This window comes from Neltuma alba, unplaced genomic scaffold (assembly GCF_004799145.2).
Source record: "Neltuma alba isolate B1F8T4 unplaced genomic scaffold, ASM479914v2 tig00002325_pilon, whole genome shotgun sequence".
Taxonomy (NCBI): Eukaryota; Viridiplantae; Streptophyta; class Magnoliopsida; order Fabales; family Fabaceae; genus Neltuma; species Neltuma alba.
In genome coordinates, this window is record NW_021632822.1 from 10,613 (window position 1) to 33,783 (window position 23,171).

General features: G+C 32.3%; 1 protein-coding gene, 1 long non-coding RNA gene and 1 pseudogene across 2 annotated transcripts; 2 read left to right on the plus strand and 1 right to left on the minus strand.

Annotated features, from left to right (window-relative positions):
• Positions 1–587: 587 nt before the first annotated feature.
• Positions 588–11,533, minus strand: LOC114722177 (uncharacterized). The gene is made up of 3 exons (XR_003738136.1): positions 11,287–11,533; positions 6,246–6,250; positions 588–597 (listed from the first exon to the last, which is right to left on the minus strand). It is a non-coding gene; the product is annotated as an uncharacterized LOC114722177 (long non-coding RNA).
• Positions 9,208–11,839, plus strand: LOC114722167 (glucose-6-phosphate/phosphate translocator 2, chloroplastic). Its single transcript, XM_028908126.1, has 5 exons — positions 9,208–9,938; positions 10,364–10,589; positions 10,712–10,934; positions 11,075–11,288; positions 11,540–11,839. Exons 1-5 carry the CDS (start codon positions 9,414–9,416, stop codon positions 11,549–11,551), a joined length of 1,200 nt encoding a protein of 399 aa, XP_028763959.1. The 5' UTR covers positions 9,208–9,413; the 3' UTR covers positions 11,552–11,839.
• A 4,327-nt stretch (positions 11,840–16,166) lies between these two features.
• Positions 16,167–23,144, plus strand: LOC114722156 (beta-glucosidase 46-like; annotated as a pseudogene).
• The last annotated feature ends 27 nt before the right edge of the window (positions 23,145–23,171 follow it).

A 23,171-nucleotide genomic window follows, 5' to 3' on the forward strand; every position in this document is an offset into this window, starting at 1 on the left:
AGCAAGTTCCTTCATAAAAGCCAAAAATGCTGAATTTCCAAACTTTAACACCGAGAATACATTAGGTCAAGCCAAGACAGCTCAGAAGTCTTGTGAAAACCAAACAATCACTACTCATATACAGCATGAAAACACTAGTGAGGCACAAGCTCAAGCCAAAATCTTTCACGAATTTCGTATCCATATATAACTGTTTAAGCAAGAAACCCACTAAGTTAGTCGAAATAGCCCATAGACCTTACCTTAAACTTGATCCACCAAATGTGAGTTAGAGAGAGGGTTGAGGTGTAGGAGGGATTGGGAATATTTGTTTATAGTACAATATTAAAAGGAAGAAAAAAGAGAGCATTTTACTCCAAGCTAGTCCAGGACCAACAAACCCTCCAAGCGCAAGCCAAATTTTGCTTACTAAACCCTGATTTTTTGCCCATCAACCGTGAAATTAATTCTCGACAACTCATTCAAACAAGCAACCAATAAAAATTAGTCCGGATGATAAAAAAAAAATGGTTCATAACCTATACCATCATGAGTTCAAATTCTATTGTTGATGTGAGGGTATTTTTAAAAAGCGATCTATAAGTATTTCTGTGAGTACTTTTTGAGTTTGGTAATATGTCCCGGTCTTGGTGAGTTCTATCAAACTCAATTATCTTGGCAAAAAAAAAAATTCAAACAAACACTGAAGCATGTTAAGCCAATCCTACAGCCAAAAATATCAGTAGCTTCTTGAGTTATGTTTTTTTTTGTGGTGTGTGATAGTAATGTCATACCTATACACAAATAGCTAAGAGAGAATTACAATGAAATTCAATAGGAAAAAAAAACTGTCAACAAGTCTCAATAACAGGTTAGAAATTATTATTTTTTTAACTATGAGACTTGTGATTATACAATACTTAAGTTGTTATTAAGATTTTTTGATAATTATAATTTTTTAAAAAACCTGATTACAATTGTCCCAACCACCAATGACACCTGAATTCTCGAAGTGACCGTCGGCGGAGGGCCCTTTGGGAGATTCAACTGGAGCCGCAAAGAAGCTTGTTTTCAACTAGTTTTTGAAAACTAATTGATTGATTTGAGGGCTAGCATGAAAATTTTAAAAATAAAACATAAATGTCTAAAGCCCAATTTGCATAATACCCATGATAATGTATTCTATTTTTAAAATATTAATATTTAATAGTATTTAATCATAAATTTATATAAGAAAAACATAATCATGTGTGATTGGATAACGTGACATAATAATATAACAAACTTGATCTAAATTTTTTCTCATTAGTTACTATCTCTGGTCTTAAATATAAGATTTTATTTATAATTTATAAATAAAATCTTATAATTAGGACTATAGAATAATATTATTCAACGGCCATAAATTAAACTCAAAAATAGGAATGAAAATAAAAACAGCAAAATTCCTGCACGCGAATGTCTCCAATCTTGCTGGAGGGGACAAGCTTCCTCTTAACCTCTTGTGAATTGGGTCACTTCCGTCATTCGCAGGCGTGGGTCCCGCACACTGCCCCTTCACTTGCCGCCTTCCATGCCAGCCGTCATTACATACTGCCGCATCTTCGAAAAAAATCTACGCTCCATTCCCAACCTCACATGTATCTTTGATTTGATAGTGGGGTCCAGGAGAATGGTGGGGGCTTGAATGATTGCAAGTGGTACAAAAATAATTGAGCCTCAACCTGCAGCAGTTGGGCATTCTTCACCGCAAATTCCCCTGCAGGCTGCAGCTGCCTTAAAGGCGTTGGAATCTAATTAGCATGAAACGACAAGGTAAAAGAACGCTGCTGCTTAAAAGACGTTCATAAAAAAATCTCAAATATCACCAAAAAGCCCACCTCATCACACATGTCGCTTGCGTTGCCCACCTCCCTCCAATGTTGCTCTCCTTCTATCACCTCCCAACTTGCTCCTAAACTTTGATGCTCATTGAAACATTATACCCTTAACCCAACCTCTCAGATTACATATTTAAAAGCGTTATAATTCAAGTGATTCATAAAACAAACTCGTAGATTGAACTATGTGATTAGTTTTCGGGTTACTTTTTACTGATAAATTTTATATTTTTAGTCCAACTTTGAGTAATCATAACTCTTAACACACACATCTGTTTTAAGTATTCTACCACTTGTTTTAAAGCTCAGGATGTCTACTTTAATCATACCAGATTTCATGGGCAGAGTCAGTCAGTTGCCATACTTCTAGTCTATTACTATTTTGTTGCTTAATTAGGGATAGCTTATCCCCTGACTTACACTAACAGTTCATGATTAGAACTTTCCATACGTAATACCATTCCATTCATACATAAATCAATCCCATACATTATCATAACTAATTACACAAGCCAACATCATCATTTATCATCACATACCATCAATGGCACCTTTACAACATACATTGGTATATACAGTGTACAACGTAATATAATACATTTCTTAGATTCTTTTCTTCTCTTTCTTGCTCTACTTCTTGGTTTCTTCTCCCATCCTCTTGCATCTAGTATGGTTGGTTAAGAGAGGGTGAGATTCGAAAAAATCTCAGTAGCAAACATTACTATTTATGCATGCAAGTGCATAACATGCTTCTGTGCACATAACTTTATCATTTATGCATGGTGAAGTGCCATGGAAAGTAAGCCAGTTCATTCATATTCACATAACATAATGCCAATGCATGCTTAACTAAACATAGCAATTATAATTCAGCAGCATAGCTTAGTCACATCATGGCATTCATAGCATATACACACATACACATCAAGCACACAAGAAAGGTAAGTTCACTACCTTGTATCATAAGTTTTCTTTTGTTCTTCAACTTGCTCCTTTTTGCTTCCAACCATTAAGGTTGCTTCCTCAACCTTTGCCATTCCTTTTCCTTAATGTCTAATGGCTCTAAATGCACCAACACGTCATTTTCATTCATTCATTAGAACCATGGTAATCAACAACATCAATACTTTGCTTTGTTTGAGTTATATTAGCTTCTAACTTTTGAGCTTGATTTCTAACCTTTCTAAAATTAATTCCACATGCTATTCCCACACAATTTTGCATGTAGAATATATTTCTAAGCTCAAAATAATTAAAATCAAACTCCTTCTCCATGAACTAGCATTGACCGAAATATAACTCAAGTTACATAGTCATGAAAGTCAACCAATTTCAATATAAAACCACTTGATTTTTGTTCCTTTCAAGCCTTTAAACATTATTCTAACATCAATTTCATCTTTTCTTATTCTTAAGAATTTCGTGTAGCATGTCCCCCTAGAGTTTCAAGCTTCCAAAAACCATTAAAATCCATAACCAAACTCAACAACAACAAGAGTAGTGAAAACTACATCAAAAACCACGAACATACCTTGTTTTAGACCTTGATCTTCCATGAGACCACTTAGCCTTTCTTTGTCCCTCCTCTTTCTCTCTCTTGAAACCATTTTGCCAAAGCTTCTCCAAGGTTTCCATAAGGTTAGGACGAAAATGAGGGAGGGGAGGGGATATTTATAGAAAATAAGACTGAATCTGGGCCGTTGATCTTAAAAATATATAGCTTGATCTGGACTGTCTATTTTCTCTTTTAATCTTATGATGACAAGTATCCCATGACATCATGCTTACATAATATTGATGACATCATACTTACATCATCAATCCACATGCTTTTAATCTAATCGTATACGTGTCTTGCATTCGATCATACACGTGTCTTATATCCAGCCGTACACGTGATACCTTTTTTTTTTTTTTTTCATCTAACCATACACTTGTCTCCTCCATATTCCTTCATCATTTTGGCATTAAAATGGGAAATAAATTAATATAAAATTCGTGCAAAATGCAACCCTTAAGCATTCCTTCACCTATCTTGCCATTCTGCATCATATAGGGCATTTTTTCGGGTCCTGACTTACCTGGGACCACTGGGACATATTCTGTCACTATTTTCTCACCTCAAATAAATCCACATGGCATCATATAACATGTATAAAGAGAAAGTGATGCTCTTCCCTTGCTTTTCCATTAAAATAATTAAAAATATTTATTTTGGAATAATCTTGACCGAATTCTTTTTACTGGTCCACAACTCTGAAAATCTATCTCCGGATACCAATACTATTTATTTATCACATGGAATTCCTTTAATTTTTATTAAGTCAAAAGTCAACCTCTAAACATTTGACTTTGACTTTCCTCGAATAGTATGTAAATAGGCTTTAAATTCCATTAAAGCCAATCTCTTCACTTTCTGGGAACGGAATTATTTTTAAAACTTGTGATAATTCCTCAAGTATTTCTCCCCATTTTCTTCCAATTATATGAGGCCTCCCTCTACTTTAAATAATTCATTTTCAGTAATATTCAAAATCAGTCAAAACTCTAGGAATTCCACAAATTCCTTCTAAGGGCATTTTCATCATTTGTAGCCTCATACAGGCCTCTGAACTTTATTTCTATTTTTCTGAAATTTTTCTTAGCTATTCAGGCCTTAACCTACCATTTTCTATTTTCGTGGATTTTTCTGGGATTTTCGAGCATAATTTCTATTTTTACCCTTACCAGTCTAAAACTTTACAAAATTACGATTTTGCTTCTAATTTGGCTTAACCTCAAAATTCACCTCATTGAGGCCTCCTTTTGGCCTACATTTATCTCTATTTCTCATTCTTAGGCCCCGAGACTTTTTCTAAGTCTCTAATTTCCTCTTTTCTTAGTTTGAGAAAACTTTCTCTTTGTGATTTAATCCTTAGAAATCCCTCTATTCCTCTAGGGAACCTCTAGAATCTTTGCCAAAAGGGATTTGGTAGTCTACCCATTTCAGGGTAATTCTGGTATTTCTAGGCCCAAAATTCAAAATGTGACACTCATTGCTAATTTTCTTCTCTTTTCACAATTTTGCTCATTTTTTCCTCACTGATTAATTTATTGTGTTTAATATTATCAGGTCTGATTAAAGCAGTATCTGACCTCGAATAAGATGTATAATTCTTCTAAAAGTGTCATTATTTCGCATTCCATTTTTGAAAAAAAAAAAAAGCATAACGCCATTGTTAATAATATACTTTGGTCTTATTTATAAGGTAAAATAGTATTTTTTTTCATGCTACTTATAAATAACATCATTAAATTTTTATATGAATGATGTATGCATAATTATATTTTATCCTTTGTTTTATTCTGGTCCTATTTATGTGGTGGAAAAAAAATTTTCCATATGAATGTACAACTTTACTATTTATTTTTTATTATGTTGACTTTTTTCATTGAAAATAATATACATTAAATAGGAATAAAATTATAAATTTGTGCAATTTTTTTTTTAAAGAAAAGTTGTGCAAAATTATTGAAGTTTAAAGTTTTTTCCTATTATGTATGAAACATATTGGAAATAACTTATAAATAGGATCAGAAGAGTATTGTGTATTATTATTTTCCTCAAAAGTGTGTATATATGTATATATTAAATAAGGACCTAGTTAGAAATTTATTAAATTTTAAAGCATAAATAATTATGTTTAAATTTTTTTTCAATAAAACATGTTGGAAGTGTTTTTATTTAAAAAAAAAAAAAAGGGACAGAGGAGCACAAACAAGTTTATCTTGAATTTTGAGAAAATGTATGAGGTCAATCGTAATAATTTTTTTAATGTGATTGATTGAAAAGAAAAAAATAAAATGAAGAAAATATTGAAGGGCTGTTGAATCTGATAGTGAATTTTTCTTGGAAGTATAGTGTTTTATGACCAAAGTCAACTTATATTTCAGATAATATTGTGGCCCAAATCTCATTTAAAACAATAACATTCTTGTTAAAAAAAACTATTAATCTTCTATTTCCAATATAACATGATATTATATGTTATATGGTACTTTAAGCCTTAAGAGAATCAATCAGATCAATAAAATAAAAACAAGATAACTTGAATAATGTGATAAGAAAATCAATATTCATATAAAATATCAAAAGCATGGAAAATTAAGAGTTATTTATAGGGACGAGGAAGTGGTATTCAACCATATCCCTAGAGAAAACAAAACTAAGGCAGACTACTTGGGCAAAATGTCTCATAGTTTAATAGGTAATTTTTGTATTCTACCTCTCCTTAATAAAGAGGCGGTCTTTGATGAAGGAGTTCGGTGATATGTTTCGTTTTCTTTTGATTTTGGTGGCTTATTTCTTTTGAAGTTGCAATCAGTTTCCATTCAAAAAAAATTTACGAGGTCTATCATAGTGTTTTTTTTAATATAACTGATAAAAAGAAGCTGTTGAAAAGTATTTATTTAAAAATCGGATATGTTTTTATACACAAAAAATACTGATACTTTGTAAGATTTTATACATAAAAAGTATTAGTGCTTAAATTCAAGTTTTTCTGACTAGTAAAATTTTCAAACAAAATGTTTTCATCGATTTTTCTAAAAATATAATGAAAAATGATGGAGTGTATTAAAATCAAGAATAAAAGTTGGAAAACAAAATCATGAAATTTAAATAAAATAACATGCCCTAAATGCTCTTTAGTAACCGAGAGATCACCGTTTCAGCCCGGCTAATAATTTGAGGTTGGTCGTATCTACCCATCTAATTCAAAACTATCCAATCACACATCTTGTATATTTATTTGATTGTAGTTTAGAAAATGACTGTGTTAGGTCAGTACTGACGAGATGAAAATAAAATTTGGGTTAACATATAAATTTATTTTGAAGGTTTTCACTTACAAGCGTTAAACACTTGCAATTTTTTTAGGTGCAAATTTGTTTCGAAAATTTAAAATTATAACAAAGTTGAGCTAAAAATGTTAACAATTAATGTCATGATTTTAATAGTCAATGTAAATATTTTAACAGTAATAGACAAAACTATTGAGAGTTTAAATTTTTGAGGCAAATTTATATCTAAAAAAAACCTTTCGGATGTTTAGCGCTGCTGAATGGAAACTTCAAAGATAAATTTACATATTAACTCATAAAATTTTAGGTTCCAATTATTTGGTTTTGGACACTATTGTTTATTATTACTTTTATCCTCTGATTTTTAATATAAAATCTAATTTATAGTTTAATCCATTAAAGTAAATTTTATATTAAGCACATGAGATATTAATATTTTTCATTTTAGTTGGGCCTAGAAATTCAAGCAATAAAACTAGAAATTAAAATGTAGAAAAGGGTTCAAATTCATTTTAATACTAGCATAGCTAAGAAATTCTTGAACACTTGGGGATGCAATGGTTAAGAGTAGATTTGCTTGTAGAATTTACAATATACACAGAACTCAATTTGAATCGTTGAAGTTCCATCATTTGAGTGCTTCAAATGTAAATATTAGAATCTAAATTTTACTCACATTGAGGTTGACAAAAACTAATTATTAATTCATGCGTCCCCCTCCTCTATCCCAAAAGCATTGGTTCTTCACTTTGCTTTTTGGTAATTTTCAACTTTCATCCGTTCATATAATTCTCATCCCATGACAACTTGAGAGGGGAAAAAATAAATAAATAATGCCACTAGGCACCACCAAATAAACAAACATGAAAGAAAAACCATTTGGCTGGAAAATCAAAACCAACATAAAAAAAAAAAAGGATGTTTAAGTGAATTAAAACTCATCTGTACCTCACATATCGTAAGTCACCATCATGCTTCGCTAATTGGCTTGGCTTGCTCGCTTCATTTATTAACCATCATCAATCATTAGTTTGGATTCTGATGAAACCAACCAGAGACTCCGCCACCCTTTTCTCCGCCACACCATGGCGGGACACTCTGTCTCCTATGATCATCCAACCGTCACGACTCCTCTACTACACAACCGGTGGCGCCACGCTAGCTTGCCTACCTTGAGATTTGTTCATAGAATTTACAATATACTCCTATAGTCCTATTTATAAAGCATTTTCAGTATGTTTCACATAGATTAAAAAAAAACCTTACACTTCATTAACTCTCATTTAAAATTTAATAACTTTCTAACTTCATCTTTATTTAATATTCATTATATCTCACGTAAACAAAATTAACACAATAATAAATGAGGGCTAAAATTATACATCCATATAAAAAATTTCTCTTACTATCCTATAAATAGGATCAAAAAATATCTTCTCTTCCTGCTCTATAAATAGGACCAGAGGAGTACGCAGAACTCAATTTGAATCGTTGACGTTACACTCACAATGTTCATGAAGCAATTGCTCCATAGACTAACTGGACGATTCAAATTGACTCGTATGATCTCATGTCACTTTCTTCCAGAGAAATATATACGATTTCGTCCTGTTATAATTATTTTTTGTGTGTGTGTATGGGGGCCATTGAAGGTTAATTTACACATGAAAATAATGCGGACTTTGAAGAATTATCTCCGCGTGGAAAGTTCAAAGTCGGCCCGCAAGGTATTTGTTGACTATAGCAATTAAGAAATACAAATTGCCTTACGATCCTCCGGAAAGGACAAAGATTTAGCATGTATTTTTAAAAGAATAAACTTATTATAAAAGTCCAATATTATTATTAATTGTTATATTAATTTAATAAACACATGAAATTACATATGAAATTTCTTTTATATTTAGAAATCATTTAACAAAAGTATAAAGTATGATTTTTTTTTTAAAACTGGTAATTTGCATTCCCCATGTGTGATAGTTTAACTGTTTTAAGAACTTAATTAATAAAAATATGTAATACTCTTTCTGTTCTTAATTTAGAACCTAATTATTGAGTTAATTTTAGTTCCAGATATAAAACTTATTTTTCATATTTATCAATTTTTTTGAAATTACCCTTATAGATCTCCTTCAACCATAATCAAGTAGAAGAGGAAGAGATGATATTCAAGAAGATGATTATGATGTTTTAGAAAAAACATGTCATAATTTTTATAATTAAGTAACTTATTTAATTTTTCTAATTTAATCAAATTAGTTAAACAGATTTTATATTAAAAATCAACGGAGTATTAATTTTTTAAACAACAAAAATCTAGTAAATTTCAATTAACTATTAGTTGTTACCAACCATGTGAGTCCCACATGCCGTCTCTCTTCCTCCTCCCTATATAAACCTCTGCTGAACCCCTTCCTCTGCAGAAAAATATATTTTCTTCTTTCTCTTCCTTCTTTCCTCCTCCACTTGCTCTTCGATTTTCTCGCCATCCAATCTTTCCAAAGCTCAAAACCTCTTTTACCTCACCCACATTGCTAAAAGTTTTGAACTTTCCACATTGTGATACTTCCAAAGCAACCCCATCAAGCAAACAAGAGATCCCAACCCAGAACATAAATCTTATCGATTCTCAGATACCCATTGAGCTTTTCTCCTGTTAACTGCAGATTTACTTCATTCGCATTTCGCTTAAGCTAATTCGAAGCATTCATAATGATCTCTTCAATCAAGTACACGACACCTTCACTGAGCTGCTCTGCTTTCTCAACAAGCAGAAAGCTTTCTGTTCCAAGGCCTCATCTTTACACACTACCTGTTATTCAGAATGCCCAGCAAAACCCAGAAACTGAACTCTCCATCTCTTCCCAAAAACCCCTTTACATTTCATCGACTAAGAGCTTCACATTTCTGGCAAATCCCAGAAGGAGGGTTACAGAATGCCAAGCCTATGAGGCAGAGAGGTCGCGACCCATTGAGATTAACATCGAACTGCCTGATGAACAGGCTCAGATGGAGGCTACTCAGAAGCTCAAGATTGGCTTGTACTTCGCCACTTGGTGGGCTTTGAATGTTGTGTTCAATATTTACAATAAGAAGGTTCTCAACGCGTTTCCTTACCCATGGCTTACTTCCACTCTGTCTCTGGCCGCTGGTTCTCTTATGATGTTGATCTCATGGACCACAAGGATTGCGGAGGCGCCCAAAGTTGATTTGAATTTTTGGAAGGCCCTGCTTCCGGTAAGTCAATCCCTTTTTTCCCCAGATTTCTTGATTGACACGCAATCAATAATGCTACAAGTATGTGATCTAGAATTAATAATAATTAAGAGGTTATAATAAGCCTATTATGGACTGTCTCTAATAGCTTTAAGCTTATGAGTTTGGAAAAATAATTGGTAGAAATCAAACTGAGTTAATCATGACCATTCATGCAGTTATGTCAAAATTAAATTTTGTGAGATCCACATATTACTGCTAACATTAAAATAACCTGATAGCAATAGCTTTAAGACCTTGCAAAGTTTTGTCCTTACCCTTTTTGAAGTCTAACCTCAGAAAAAATGAGGCCTCATCAGAGTCACTTTCTGTGTTCATAGCCATCAAAAAGTGGGTTGATGTGAAGGATTATGGTTTAGGACTCACCGAGAAAGTTGATTATGCAGGTGGCTGTGGCCCACACAATTGGGCATGTTGCAGCAACTGTGAGTATGTCAAAAGTTGCAGTTTCATTCACCCATATCATCAAGAGTGGAGAGCCAGCTTTCAGTGTCTTGGTCTCAAGGCTCTTGCTTGGAGAGGCATTCCCTTTGCCAGTTTACATGTCTCTGATTCCAATTATTGGTGGTTGTGCACTTGCTGCAGTCACTGAACTTAACTTCAACATGACTGGTAAGCAAGTTACTTGTCCACAAAGACAATTCCCGGCTCATTACATGTTCCAATATGATGTTGAGCTTGTGATTCTGATCCCATTTGTTTCCATGCTCTAAGTACAAAACTCTGTGTTTCAGGTTTTATGGGCGCTATGGTATCAAATTTGGCATTTGTGTTCCGGAACATATTCTCAAAGAAGGGAATGAAGGGGATGTCAGTTAGCGGAATGAACTACTATGCTTGCCTTTCAATGATGTCTCTATTGATTCTCACACCTTTTGCCATTGCTGTGGAAGGTCCCAAAGTTTGGGCTGCTGGCTGGCAAACGGCTGTGTCTCAGATTGGTCCCAATTTCGTTTGGTAAGCAAAACAATGTGACTATCTGATCATTGTTTGTTTTCTCTAACTTAATCACTTGCAATTGGTAGAATTTCATTCTAGTTATCAGTTTTCTTCTTCTATGCAACATAACAAATGGATTCTGGTTCGAAATTTTACAGGTGGGTGGTTGCCCAGAGTGTCTTCTACCACTTGTACAATCAAGTGTCTTACATGTCTCTTGATCAAATATCTCCCTTGACATTCAGTGTTGGGAACACAATGAAGAGAATCTCCGTGATTGTCTCTTCCATCCTTATCTTCCACACTCCAGTTCAACCTGTCAACGCCCTTGGGGCTGCCGTTGCAATTCTGGGCACCTTCCTCTATTCACAGGTGATTTGTCGCTTCCCCGAAAGCTGATTTTGATTCTTTGTACCCTGCAAATATGATGTAAACGCTTGTTCATATCTCTCGACTGGGGAAAAACAGAGTAACTATAATGTAACTCCTAAAAGCAAACGAAGTCATAATGGGATGTGCAAGAACACCTCAATTAATAACACAATTTGATGACAGAACCTCTACAGAAAAGTTATTACATATGTTTGGGATATGACTAACATTTTTAATATGATTCTGAGCAGGCTAAGCAGTAAACTGAAGCTGGCATGTGACACAGGAGATGAAGAGAGTGGTTTAAGCTCGAAGTGTCAATGATCACAATTGAAGTTGAAGAAGAAGAATTATTGCGGTCAATGGGACTTTTATGCCAATTTTACTAATCTTGGGAGGCGATAGTTAGAATTTATAATCACGCTTTGAGTCTGGTTGCCACTGTAGATAGTCTTCCTTCCTTTTTCTTCCTTCTTTCTGCAATCTAAAGGCTGAGCGAGATGTACTTGAATGGAATAACAATGATGTTTCAGACATTTTGAGGCTTGAAAGTTCATGAATGACAAAATCCCTGCAATTTTTTGACCTTTCGAATTAAAGGCAATAAATAATGATAACTGTAATAGAGTTAAAGAATGTGTTTTGTTCGGCAGCCGTGGCCCAAAGCATAACAAATGCAGATGAGCTCATGATATTCATCCAACCCAACAACTCCGTTAGCCCAATACTATTTGACTATGTTATGCTGAGTCAGGTCATTCTGCTGGAAACCAGACAATGTGGTGTTCAAATGTCAATTCAGTTATTGGATCAAAGCAAGTGAGGCCGAATATGTAACATTTAAAGGGGGATGAATCCGTGTTTGCGCAATTTCAAAATGTGTTTTGCCAAGGGAAGTCAAGTTAGTGCATATTTCTAGAGATTGTAACACGGTTGCAGATGCGTTGGCGAAGAAAGGAATTGCAGAGACATCTTTGTATGAAGTTTGTCCAGGGAACCTTGCGGTACTTGTGCAGAAGGAGAGTTTGGGAGCTGGTACCAGTCTATCTAGTTTCTTGTAATTGGGCTCTGCCCTCTTTTGTACCAAAAGAAATGTGTCTTGCCAAGCAATGAAATATAAATGGTAAATGTAAATAAGAGTTGATTCAGTTGGTAAATATTGGTTCATAACCCATAAGGTTTGTAAGTACTTTTTTAAGCATTTTCTGAATTTAAAGGCATATTCTGATCCTGATAAATTATGGGACTTAATTCACCTAAATTTTTTATAACAGGAAAAAATATAAATAGTAATTGGGCCGCTTAGATTGGGATGCTATGTATCGTTATGGCCTATGTCTTCAAGGAAACTAACTGGCCTATATGTCCTTCAATGAGCTAGCTGGTGAGCCGTTGGAGAGATTCAATCTTTTGCACTTCAAAAACTTGATCGATTTTCTTCATTCAAATCATTTTCTTTGAATGTGTGGCTTCCATGCTTCCATTTTCTTTCCTCACACATCTAATTTCTGTACAACTCTTTTTTTTTTTTTCAAAGTGAAAAATCATATTAAACTCCAACTAATCCTGGTCAAGATGAATAGAATCACAAGGATGGTAAAATTTTTCTTATAGTATTTAACACAATCGCATATGTAGAGTTCAAACCGGTGACCAAGGTTCGGGTAAGCATAATTCCCACCATCTTTATATTATCAACTCATGGCTAGACTCCATTCTCTTCACATGTTAGGCGACGTCCACTAGGCTCTCTTTCTTTCGCTAGATGTTATTTCAAACTGAAAAGTCACATTCAACTTCAACTAATCCAGGTCAAGAAGGGAAAAAAAATTACCAGGGTGATAAAATTCTCCTAACGAGTATTTAATACAATGAACGAAAAATTGGATGGGACTGGTCGGTTTAGATCGGAAACCGGTGAGCCGACCAATGGTCTGGTCTAGTTCATCAACAAAACTAGTGGGAGATTAAACCGGAGTAAACCGAAATGAACCAGTGTAAACCGGCATCAAACCGGGAAAACCGTCGATTGCATTGAGTTGTTCAGGTCACTTTAAAAAAATTGCTCAAGAAAAAAATCTGATGTAAAAATGAAAAATTAACAGAAAAAGAAAGGTAGGAGAGGAGGAAGAATAAGACTAAAAGAAGGAGAGCAGTACCAGCCAAATCTGAAGGAAGAAGGAATGAAGGCAAGAAGGAGAAAGGAGGACAATGGCTGAGAGGGAGAGGTAGGGAGGAGAGGAGCTTGCGATTATTTTTTGGAACCAGAGAGCAGAGCCTGTTTTTGCTTTTTGAAATACGGAAGAGGAAGAAGAAGGAGAAGAAGAAGGAAAAACTACTCCCTACGAAAGCTGTAGAAATCTTCAGAGAGCGAGAGAGGTGGAAGAACAAAGAGACAAATGAATTTGAAAAAGAAAAAAAAAAAAAAAAAGGAAAGAGACGGAAGAAGCGTTCACAAAGAGAGAGAGGGGGTGGAAGAAGAAAAGACAACTCAATTTACAAAAAGGAAAGAAAGAGACGAATGAAGGGAGCTGTGTGCCTTGGAAGGAAGTTGAAAAGATGGGGGACTTTGGAGACTTATCATCATAAATGTTTCTCTTATGTGTTTCGTTTTTCAAAGACTTATATTATTATATATGAATACATATTATATAATTACATAATTAATAAAATAAGATGAAAGTCCTGTCAAATTTTATAACATCTTTTATTTTTTGAGAGTGATATTATTTATGAATTTCATTTTATTTTAATATTTTGAATAAAATTGTATTATTTTAATATGACCGGTTTGACCCCGGTCCAACCCTGGTTCAACCAGTAACCCTTAACTAACTATCTCAACCAGTTTTCTGGTCCGGTTTTTTATTCCTTGATTTAATACAATTGTATACACAGTACATAGAGCTCATACTTAGGATCACTAGTCAAGTGAGCACAATTCATATTATTTTTATATTACTCTTTCAGTCCTTAATATAAAACATAATTAATTAATTGTATAAATTAATGATAGTAGTTAAATTAATTAATTAGTCAAATTAAGTAATATGATATGTTTTTTCTAAAATATTCTAAGCATATTTCTCAATTCCCTCTCTTCCTCCCCCTACTTGATTATTGTTGCTAGCATATCAATAAGGTTAGTTTAAAAAAAAATTAATAAATATATGAAATATGTCTTATATATAAGACCAACATCAACTCCCTAATTAGGTCTTATATTAAGAACCGAAGGAGTAACTTTCTGCTAACTATTATTTTTAGGTCATCAACTCATATCTAGGCTCGATTCTTTCGTACTTTAATTTAGTGAAAGAAACATAGAGGCGTAGTGGATCTCACTTGACATGTGGGATCCATAAAGTTAAAACTTTGCTTTTTTTTTCGTCGGTATCTTAAGCCCATGCACTCACTAGAGTCGAGACATGCCACAAGGCTCAGATAGTATTTACAGAGATACTTATATCGACAGTGAGATTAAAACTCTCCTTTTGATTTCTAATTCTATACCGTATATCCCAAATAATTATAACCTCATGAAAAGCCAAGTTCAGATGATTCCAACGCCTTCAATTACCAACGGGTAATTTTCCTTTCCTTTTTGTTGCACTATGGGTTCTTTATCCGCACGCACCTTTAGTTTCTCTATAAGAGTCTTGAGCTCGTGTCCTTCCAGATTCCACCATGAATATTGAGAAAGGTCAACTTCCTTCTCAATGATTGTAGGATTCTTGACAAGTCGATTGCCAGTTTCCAAAAATGTTGCAATCAAACTAGCTTTGCTTGTCCATCTTCCAAAACTTTCCAGATTGCGTATCAGATTTGATTTATTCCTAACAATGCAAAATCAAATCCTTTTGCAATAAATGATAGACTTTTCCAGTCTATATTATTTTAGCTCCCTGTTGTTATGCCTGTGGCCAATCTGATTGGGTTTTTCACTCCATCATTATTTAGTTCACTACTAGTTAAAATTCAACTATGAAATCAAAATCCTATTTTAAAAACCATGGGGCCAGTTAATTAAAAGTATAATGAGGACCCAGAGTAATATTTTAGATTATTAGTATCACTGATATAGCAATATAATTATCAGTAATATTCATATCAAATACTATCTCTAGTCCTAATTATAAGAGCTAGTTGAATAATTTGAGGAGATTAAGAAAATAAGTTAAATTAGTTATCTGTAATAAATAAGTGTTGTCTTTTCTAAAGTATCCTTGCTAATCAAGTGTACTGGCTAGAATTATCATTATTAGAAGGACTGTCTTGAAAGAAAATACATAAATATGAGAGACAAAATGGATTGGGGTCTTATAATTAGGATCAAAATAAAAGTCAAACGAGGTCTTATATTAAGGACCGAAGGTAGTATATAGGAAGCTGAGACCTGTTCAATTCAATTGATTTTAAAATGTACAAGAAGTCATAATTGTAGATAGTGTGATTTATTTGGGAAACCCTTTAATGTATGCAGAAATTAAACTAGTTTAAATGATAAATAATGTCCAACTTTTTCCCTCCTTATTCGCCTAAATTCAAATTAATTAAACTTTGTCTCAAAACTCCAAAGTCAATTGGACAGCCCTTAAGAATTGACGGTTACATGTCAAATTTTGAGTTATGACAGTAATTAGTCTCGCCCTTATCAGTTTATAATAATCACTAATATTCTTCACTTCTCACTCATGACGAACTCAGAAGTGTATATATGCGCAACACACACACACCCACACAGAGAAAGACAGAATCATAAGATCACTAAGAATGGAGTTTGCAGTATCATGTCTGCTTCAAAATTCTCATCTCTTCACCTTAAGCTTATGGTTGTCAATTTTCATGGCAGCTTATACTGCGACTAATGTTCTCTCCATGAACCAGAATTCAGAATCGTCTCCTACTTTTCCCGGTAATTTTCTCTTCGGAACTGCATCTTCCTCTTAACAGGTTCATTTTCTATTTTGTTTTTCCCAGTTCTTCATATATTACAATTTAAACATAACATATATATGAATGGAAATCAAGGGGTTTGATCATCATCATATATACTTGTGCGTGTCTCGGTTTGCAGGTTGAAGGAGCTTTCTTGGGTGATGGGAAGGGACTGAGTAACTGGGATGTTTTCACTCATAGACCAGGTTTTCTGTTTCTTTAATGATGAACTTCTCAGTATGATGATGGCTTTGATGGTCCACCTCCAGAAACCTAATTAGAAACTAATGAAGTAGAGAGCTATATTATATTATATTGTTGTCCTTTTCAGGTAACATAATGGATGGAACTAATGGAGATATTGCTGTTGATGAATATCATCGTTATCAGGTATCAATATCTTCTATCAGCTTTCTCTTTCTCTTTTTGGTATGAAAACTCTATTAAGTTTAGTTTCTCTTTTTGGTAATATCAACTACTTCTAAGTGTTAGTGACTCCTATAGTTTTATTTATATGACATACAGAAGTTTTTTTTTTTTTAAATTTACAAGTCATATCATTAAATATTTAGCATGAATATACTATTTTACTCTTCATTTATTATCATCTAGATTGTTATTTTCTTTAAAAGTATACATATTAAATAGGGATAAAATTGAAAAGTTGTCAAATTTTAAGGTAGAGTTAATGAAGCTTAATATTTCTCTTAGCTCCGGTGAAACATATTGAAAGCGGCTTATAAATAAAAAAATATACACTTAGTATATTAGATTTCAAAATATTTCACTGTCTGTTTGGCATAACATGAACATGCGAAAGAAATGAGAATGGAAATTTCTCACCTATAAGCATAAGAATTTCTTTTTCTTAAAAAAAACCATTTTTCATTTTTTTTCAATTACCACGTGCAGTAAAAACATTTTCCCTCCTGTTCTCTTTCTTACCCTCCAAGAACTTCTCTATATACCAAACATATTACTGAGGGCTTGTTTGGAATGGTGTTACAATCCTTTAAAAGTAACGTTTCAATCGTGATTTATAAAATTCAAGATAAGTATGTGATAAGAGTTTTATGTCCAATTATGTAAATAAGTGCTTTTGAAAATCCCAATCATAATCCCAAACAAGCCCTAAGTATATATAACAGGAAAATAAAAACAAGTGCATGTTCATTGTCAACTCCTAAAATATACTTCAAGGAGCTGAGGAAATTCAAATCGTTTCATGATAGAAATTAATCATACCAATTATAGTAAATACAAACATGATTGAACACAGTGCTTAATTATCTTGTTCTTTTCAAAGTATAAAAATAATAAAATGTTTGTAATATAGAAAAATGATATAATGAATAAGCCTATGTAAAAAATGTGAACCATTAAAATTACATTTTAATCATTGGAATGAAATTACATGGAATACAAAAGCTACTCATGATTCGTAAAGTGATTAAGGGAGTGTTTGGGTGATAATCCAAACCAAACCATGGTTTGGGAAAAAATCACCCAAACACCCTTAAAAAAACCAGAACCATGGTTTTGGCTCCAAAACCATAGTTTTGGGAAAAGCAAAAATTTTTTGCTTTTGGAAAAAAAAAAAGGAGAGTGTGAGAGCCTATAAGGTATGTATCTTGTTGTTTTTTTTATAAACATATTTTTTTTATAAATATATTTAATCTTATATCTTATAAATATATACATATTAATTATTTATTAATTATATTATCTTATGTATTATTAATTATGTTAATAAAAAATATATTATTAACAATTTTATTCCTTCAAATTAAAATATATCATAAAATATATTTTTTCTGTAATTATCATATTAACTTATGCCTTTTTTAGTAATTTGTACATGTAAAAAGTGCTTCTGGTAACAACTATCCAAACACTCTCACTTCTCAGAATCACTTTTTCACAAAATCTATTCTTCAAAAAATCTATTCTTCCCAGAATCTATTCTCCAAACCATGGTTTGGTTATATCCAAACACCCCTAGGAAGGACTGAATGGACAAATGGGCAACCCCACTGGTCAATTTCTCTTTTTGTCATATCATTTCCTTCCCCCATCTGTATTTTCGTGTCGCCTCTTGATGATTAATTAAAGTGCCCCACAAATAATTCACTTCTAACTAATAATCATACCCCTCACACATTAATTATTTTTCACCTTTTTGTTATCTTATTTAATTTATAAACTACAAGTAAACTAAATTATTAATATAACCATTTATAGACTAGGAAGATATATACTGCATAATAAGACAGACACGTACATATATTTTGCCATTAATAAGACATATATATAAACACACACAGTATCATAGTTGATTTAATTCTTTCTATTTGGCTTTTAACATTTCATTGATAAATAATAAATCATATTTGATGTTAATCATATCTGATCAATTATCTTCAATAAAAAATATTAAAAATAAAAAAAGCGTATGTGAACTTATTCTAAGCTTAATAGCCAAAAACCCGTTTTTTAAAGTCTTAAACCATTTCATAGAATTAATAAATTTAGTTAAGGTTAGACATCCTTACACTATAAGGGTATTTAGGGGGGGGGGGAGTTTCAAACAATTTTTAAACGGTCTTGCAATAAATAATGTTTTTCAATTATGCTTATATTATTCACACAGGCTTTGGCCCGAAAGAAAAATCATGAAGAGAAATTGCCAATCTCAGTTTGTTACTTATTTGATTTGGCGGCGGAAAACACAGGAAGATGTGGATCTTATGGAGTATATTGGAGTAAACAGTTATCGCTTTTCTATATCTTGGGCCAGAATTTTACCCAGTAAGTTTTTCCTTTTCTCATTATCTAACTTTCAACCTCCAACTCCCATATAAAGCATTCTCAGCTATAAATCCTGAACTGGATTAGTTGGTTATTCACATGTTATTTCTGGTATTTAATATAAAAACTAGTTGACTTTTAATTTAATTTTAAATATAAGATCTCAATCTACTTTGTTTCTCATTTATTTTATTTTTTTCAAAATAGTCTCTATAATAGTTACGCATGTTAGATGTTCAATCAAACGGTAATTTTAACTAACACATGATTAGCAAAGGTATTTTAAAAAAGAGAATACCTCATTATTACAAATAACTAACTCAACAAACTTTCTTAATCTACTCAAATTAGTCAATTAGCTCTTATATTAAAGACCTGAGATAGTATTTAGTAATAGGATCCAGATGATGATAACATCAAGGAAAAAAAAAGGGGTTTTTAAGATTACTCATATTTAAAGTTTTTTTTAACCTGAACTCATACTTAAAGTTTGATGCAATTCTTCTTTTAGCCTTTCAAGATCATTATTTTAAATCAGGGTAAATTTGATTTTTTTTTTAAATTTTCAAACAGATTTAGTGACTCGTCCATCTTTCTTTGGTTCTCGTGAAGTGATGGTTAGAGGTGTCTTATAACAGGAATTAAAGTGGAACTTAACTAACTATCAATTACCTTTAAAAATTTTATTGTGGAAAAATACTTAAATCAAAATACTGGTAGTACTTGTGTACAAAATTTGCAACATAATACTTTCTGGGTATAAAAATTTATCAGGTCATTCTCACCAATAAAATTTTTAAAGGACTCTTTTTCTTTTCCTAACAGAGGGAAGATTTGGCAAGGTGAACAAACAAGGACTTGAATATTATAATTTCCTCATTAATGCCATTCTTAGGAAAGGTCAATCACCTAATTTTTATGATTTATCTCAATTCACTTTTCACATTAGGAGTCCTATTTGTCAATAAACAAACCCACAAGATCGGACTGTGGACCCACCCTAAAAAAATTACATGTTAGGTTTCATTTTATGTATTCAGGAATAAAGCCGTTCGTGACATTAGCACGCTTTGACATACCTCAGGAACTTGAAGACAGATATAACGCATGGCTGAGTCCCTAAATTCAGTGAGCCAAACTTTCTGATAATTTTACCATACAATACTTAGAATATTATGATGAATGAAGAATGATGAAATTAATGAAGATTAAGGATGTTTTGATCAGGCAGGATTTCAAGTACTATGCAGAAATATGCTTTAAGAAGTTTGGGGACAGAGTGAAGAAGTGGGTTACCTTAAACGAGCCTAATGTAGCAGTGATTAATGGGTATAGAAGAGGGATTTGGCCTCCTTCCAGTTGCTCTGCTTCTTTCGGAAATTGCAGCCATGGCAATTCTGAGAAGGACCCTTTTGTTGCTGCCCACAACCTTATCTTATCCCATGCTTCTGCTGTCCACCTCTACAGAACCAAATACCAGGTACCCTAATTTTCAATGTCATTTGTGAATGATTCATGTTACTACCTCCGCTCTTAAATATAAAAATCAAATGAAATATTCACAATTTGATTCTAAATATAATACTCCAATTTATTTTGTTTTTCAAATTTTGTAATTTTTTTCTAAAAATATCTCTATTGATTGCACATGATAAGAGGGTTTCTGTTTAGAATAGTTACAATGCACATAATTAAAAAAGGTATTCTAGAAAAACTATTTGTTATAAATAACAAATTTAAATAATTTTTTTAATATATGCAAATTAATTATCTAAATTTTATATTAAAGACTGAAAGAAATTTAAAATATGTACGTAGTGCCTCTAATTAAATGTGATCAATGCAATATGGTTTGAGCCCTTTAGCAAACTCATCAGAAGACAAGTTAGCAGCTGAGAGAGCTCAGTCATTTTACTTCAACTGGTAAATATGAAAGCTACCATTTAATTTTATTAAACATAAATTTATGGAGAAATTGTTTAATATAATATATGATAATGAAGGTTCTTGGACCCAATTATATGGGGGAAGTATCCATCAGAAATGAAGGAAATTTTAGGGCATGACCTCCCAGAATTTTCAAAGTATGAATTGGAAAAACTCAAGAATAATGGAATAGATTTCATTGGGGTCAATCATTACACAAGTTATTATGCAAAAGATTGCATCTTTTCTGAGTGTGAACCCGGTTTAGGAGCTTCCAAAACTGAGGGTTTTGCCCTTTATGCTCATCAGAGGAATGGAATCTTCCTCGGAGATCAGGTATGAGACTCTGAATAATATGTGATGTATTTTTTGTATGACTACTTGATAGAATCATATTTAGGAATTGTCAAGTTTAATTAGGTATAACTCTCTCAAAAGAGTTTTCTACATTCACACGTTCAAATTTGAGATCTTGTGTTCAAACAACCAAAATCCCTTCCATTAGGACTAATAATGCCTATTAGTAATATATACAGTATACATTTTCAGCCTTTAAAATTCATGAAAACCGTGCATTATTTATAGTATTTAATTCCAATATTTATTATAAAGTGTTGAATAGTTTTCTTATTTTTTAACACTGTAAGAAATTTACTCTATAGAAATAATTGAACAATCATTCCATCAATTCAAAAATATTTTTATTTTTTCATAAATAAGCTTAATTAATGCTTTATTTATACATTCATCAAATGCCCGAGGGAAATATGATTGTTTTTATATTGTTTTCGCAAAGATGTTTTTCATAACTAAAACTACCAATACAATCACAAATAACTGAAATAAGATAAGATGTCACGACTTAGATGGATAGGGAGAATAAGGATAGGAAGAACCATATGGAAAATAATAACAAAATAATGAAGAATGGATTTAAGTCCAAGTATAATAGAGTCTAAATTTAGAATAAATAAACTAATTTCTGGAATGCATATCTATACATATATATTGATATTTTTCAAGAAACAAATTGGTGCACAGGCCTGCCTTGTTCTCAAATATTATATTTTCATTAAAAAAATTAGTAATATATAATAATAAATAATATGCATGTCTTGTCCTGATTAACACCTTTGCAAATCAAAGTAATTATGATTAATATATGTAAATTATGCAGACTGCAGTTGATTGGCTGTATGTTCATCCTCAAGGAATGGAAAAGATGATTATATATATAAAGGAGAGGTATAATAATCTACCAATGTTCATTACAGAAAATGGTGAGTACAACTAAAATCAATTTTTATATTAATTATAATCTCACCAATCAATATTCAGTTATTTTTTAATTGGCAAAAAAAATAATCTATGTATCTCAATATTTTTACGATATTATCTCTCTTCGGTTGTATTTGATTATTTTCAGAAGCACTCAAGGTAATTTCAAATCTCCTTTTCCCCCCTCGTAGTCTAACCTTTTTGTGAAATACCCCATGTATATTACAAAATGTAGTTAACATTTATTAGTTCACCCAAAAAAAAAAGTTAACATTTATTAACGACAGCGACTACATGCTACATTTTAAAATGTTTAATAGGAACATTGTCATGCTTAATAGTTTAGGACATGCAGTGTTCCTGAAAGAATAGTTTAAGAACAAATATGATTGGGTGAACCCTTTAACTCTTCATCTTATAAATTTAGATCATCTGAGCCAAAATGTCATATCTAGTGATAAAATTATAAACATTATATATTTGTTCATAATCATATTTATATGGTTTCTTTTCTTAATGCGTTGTAGGCTATGGAGAGATAGAAGATCCGAGGCCAACCACAAGAGACATAATCCATGATGTCCAAAGAGTGAACTACTTAAGTAGTTACTTGAATTCCTTGGCCACAGCCATAAGGTATTATTACAATTGCACATCCAATTATGAACGACTCTATTTATTATATATGATCGAATTATCATTAAATTTTTTTTTCTTTTCTGCTAATTATAGTTTTGAAAGTAAAACTGTGAAATTAATAAATGATCAGGAAAGGAGCAGATGTGAGAGGGTATTTTGTATGGTCATTGTTGGACAACTTTGAGTGGAAATATGGATGCAGTGTGAGGTTTGGGCTTTATCATGTGCATTATATATGGCACTCTCAATAGAACCACAAGACTCTGCTTTACGGTACAAACACTTTATTGCTCA

What these genes read in the sequence shown, in the direction of transcription:
- LOC114722167 (XM_028908126.1), top strand. Translation starts at nt 9,414, where the DNA reads ATGATCTCTTCAATCAAGTACACGACACCTTCACTGAGCTGCTCTGCT. An exon ending in TTTGGAAGGCCCTGCTTCCG is followed by an intron (nt 9,939 to 10,363) that starts GTAAGTCAATCC and finishes TTGATTATGCAG; the next exon opens with GTGGCTGTGGCCCACACAAT. An exon ending in ACTTAACTTCAACATGACTG is followed by an intron (nt 10,590 to 10,711) that starts GTAAGCAAGTTA and finishes TCTGTGTTTCAG; the next exon opens with GTTTTATGGGCGCTATGGTA.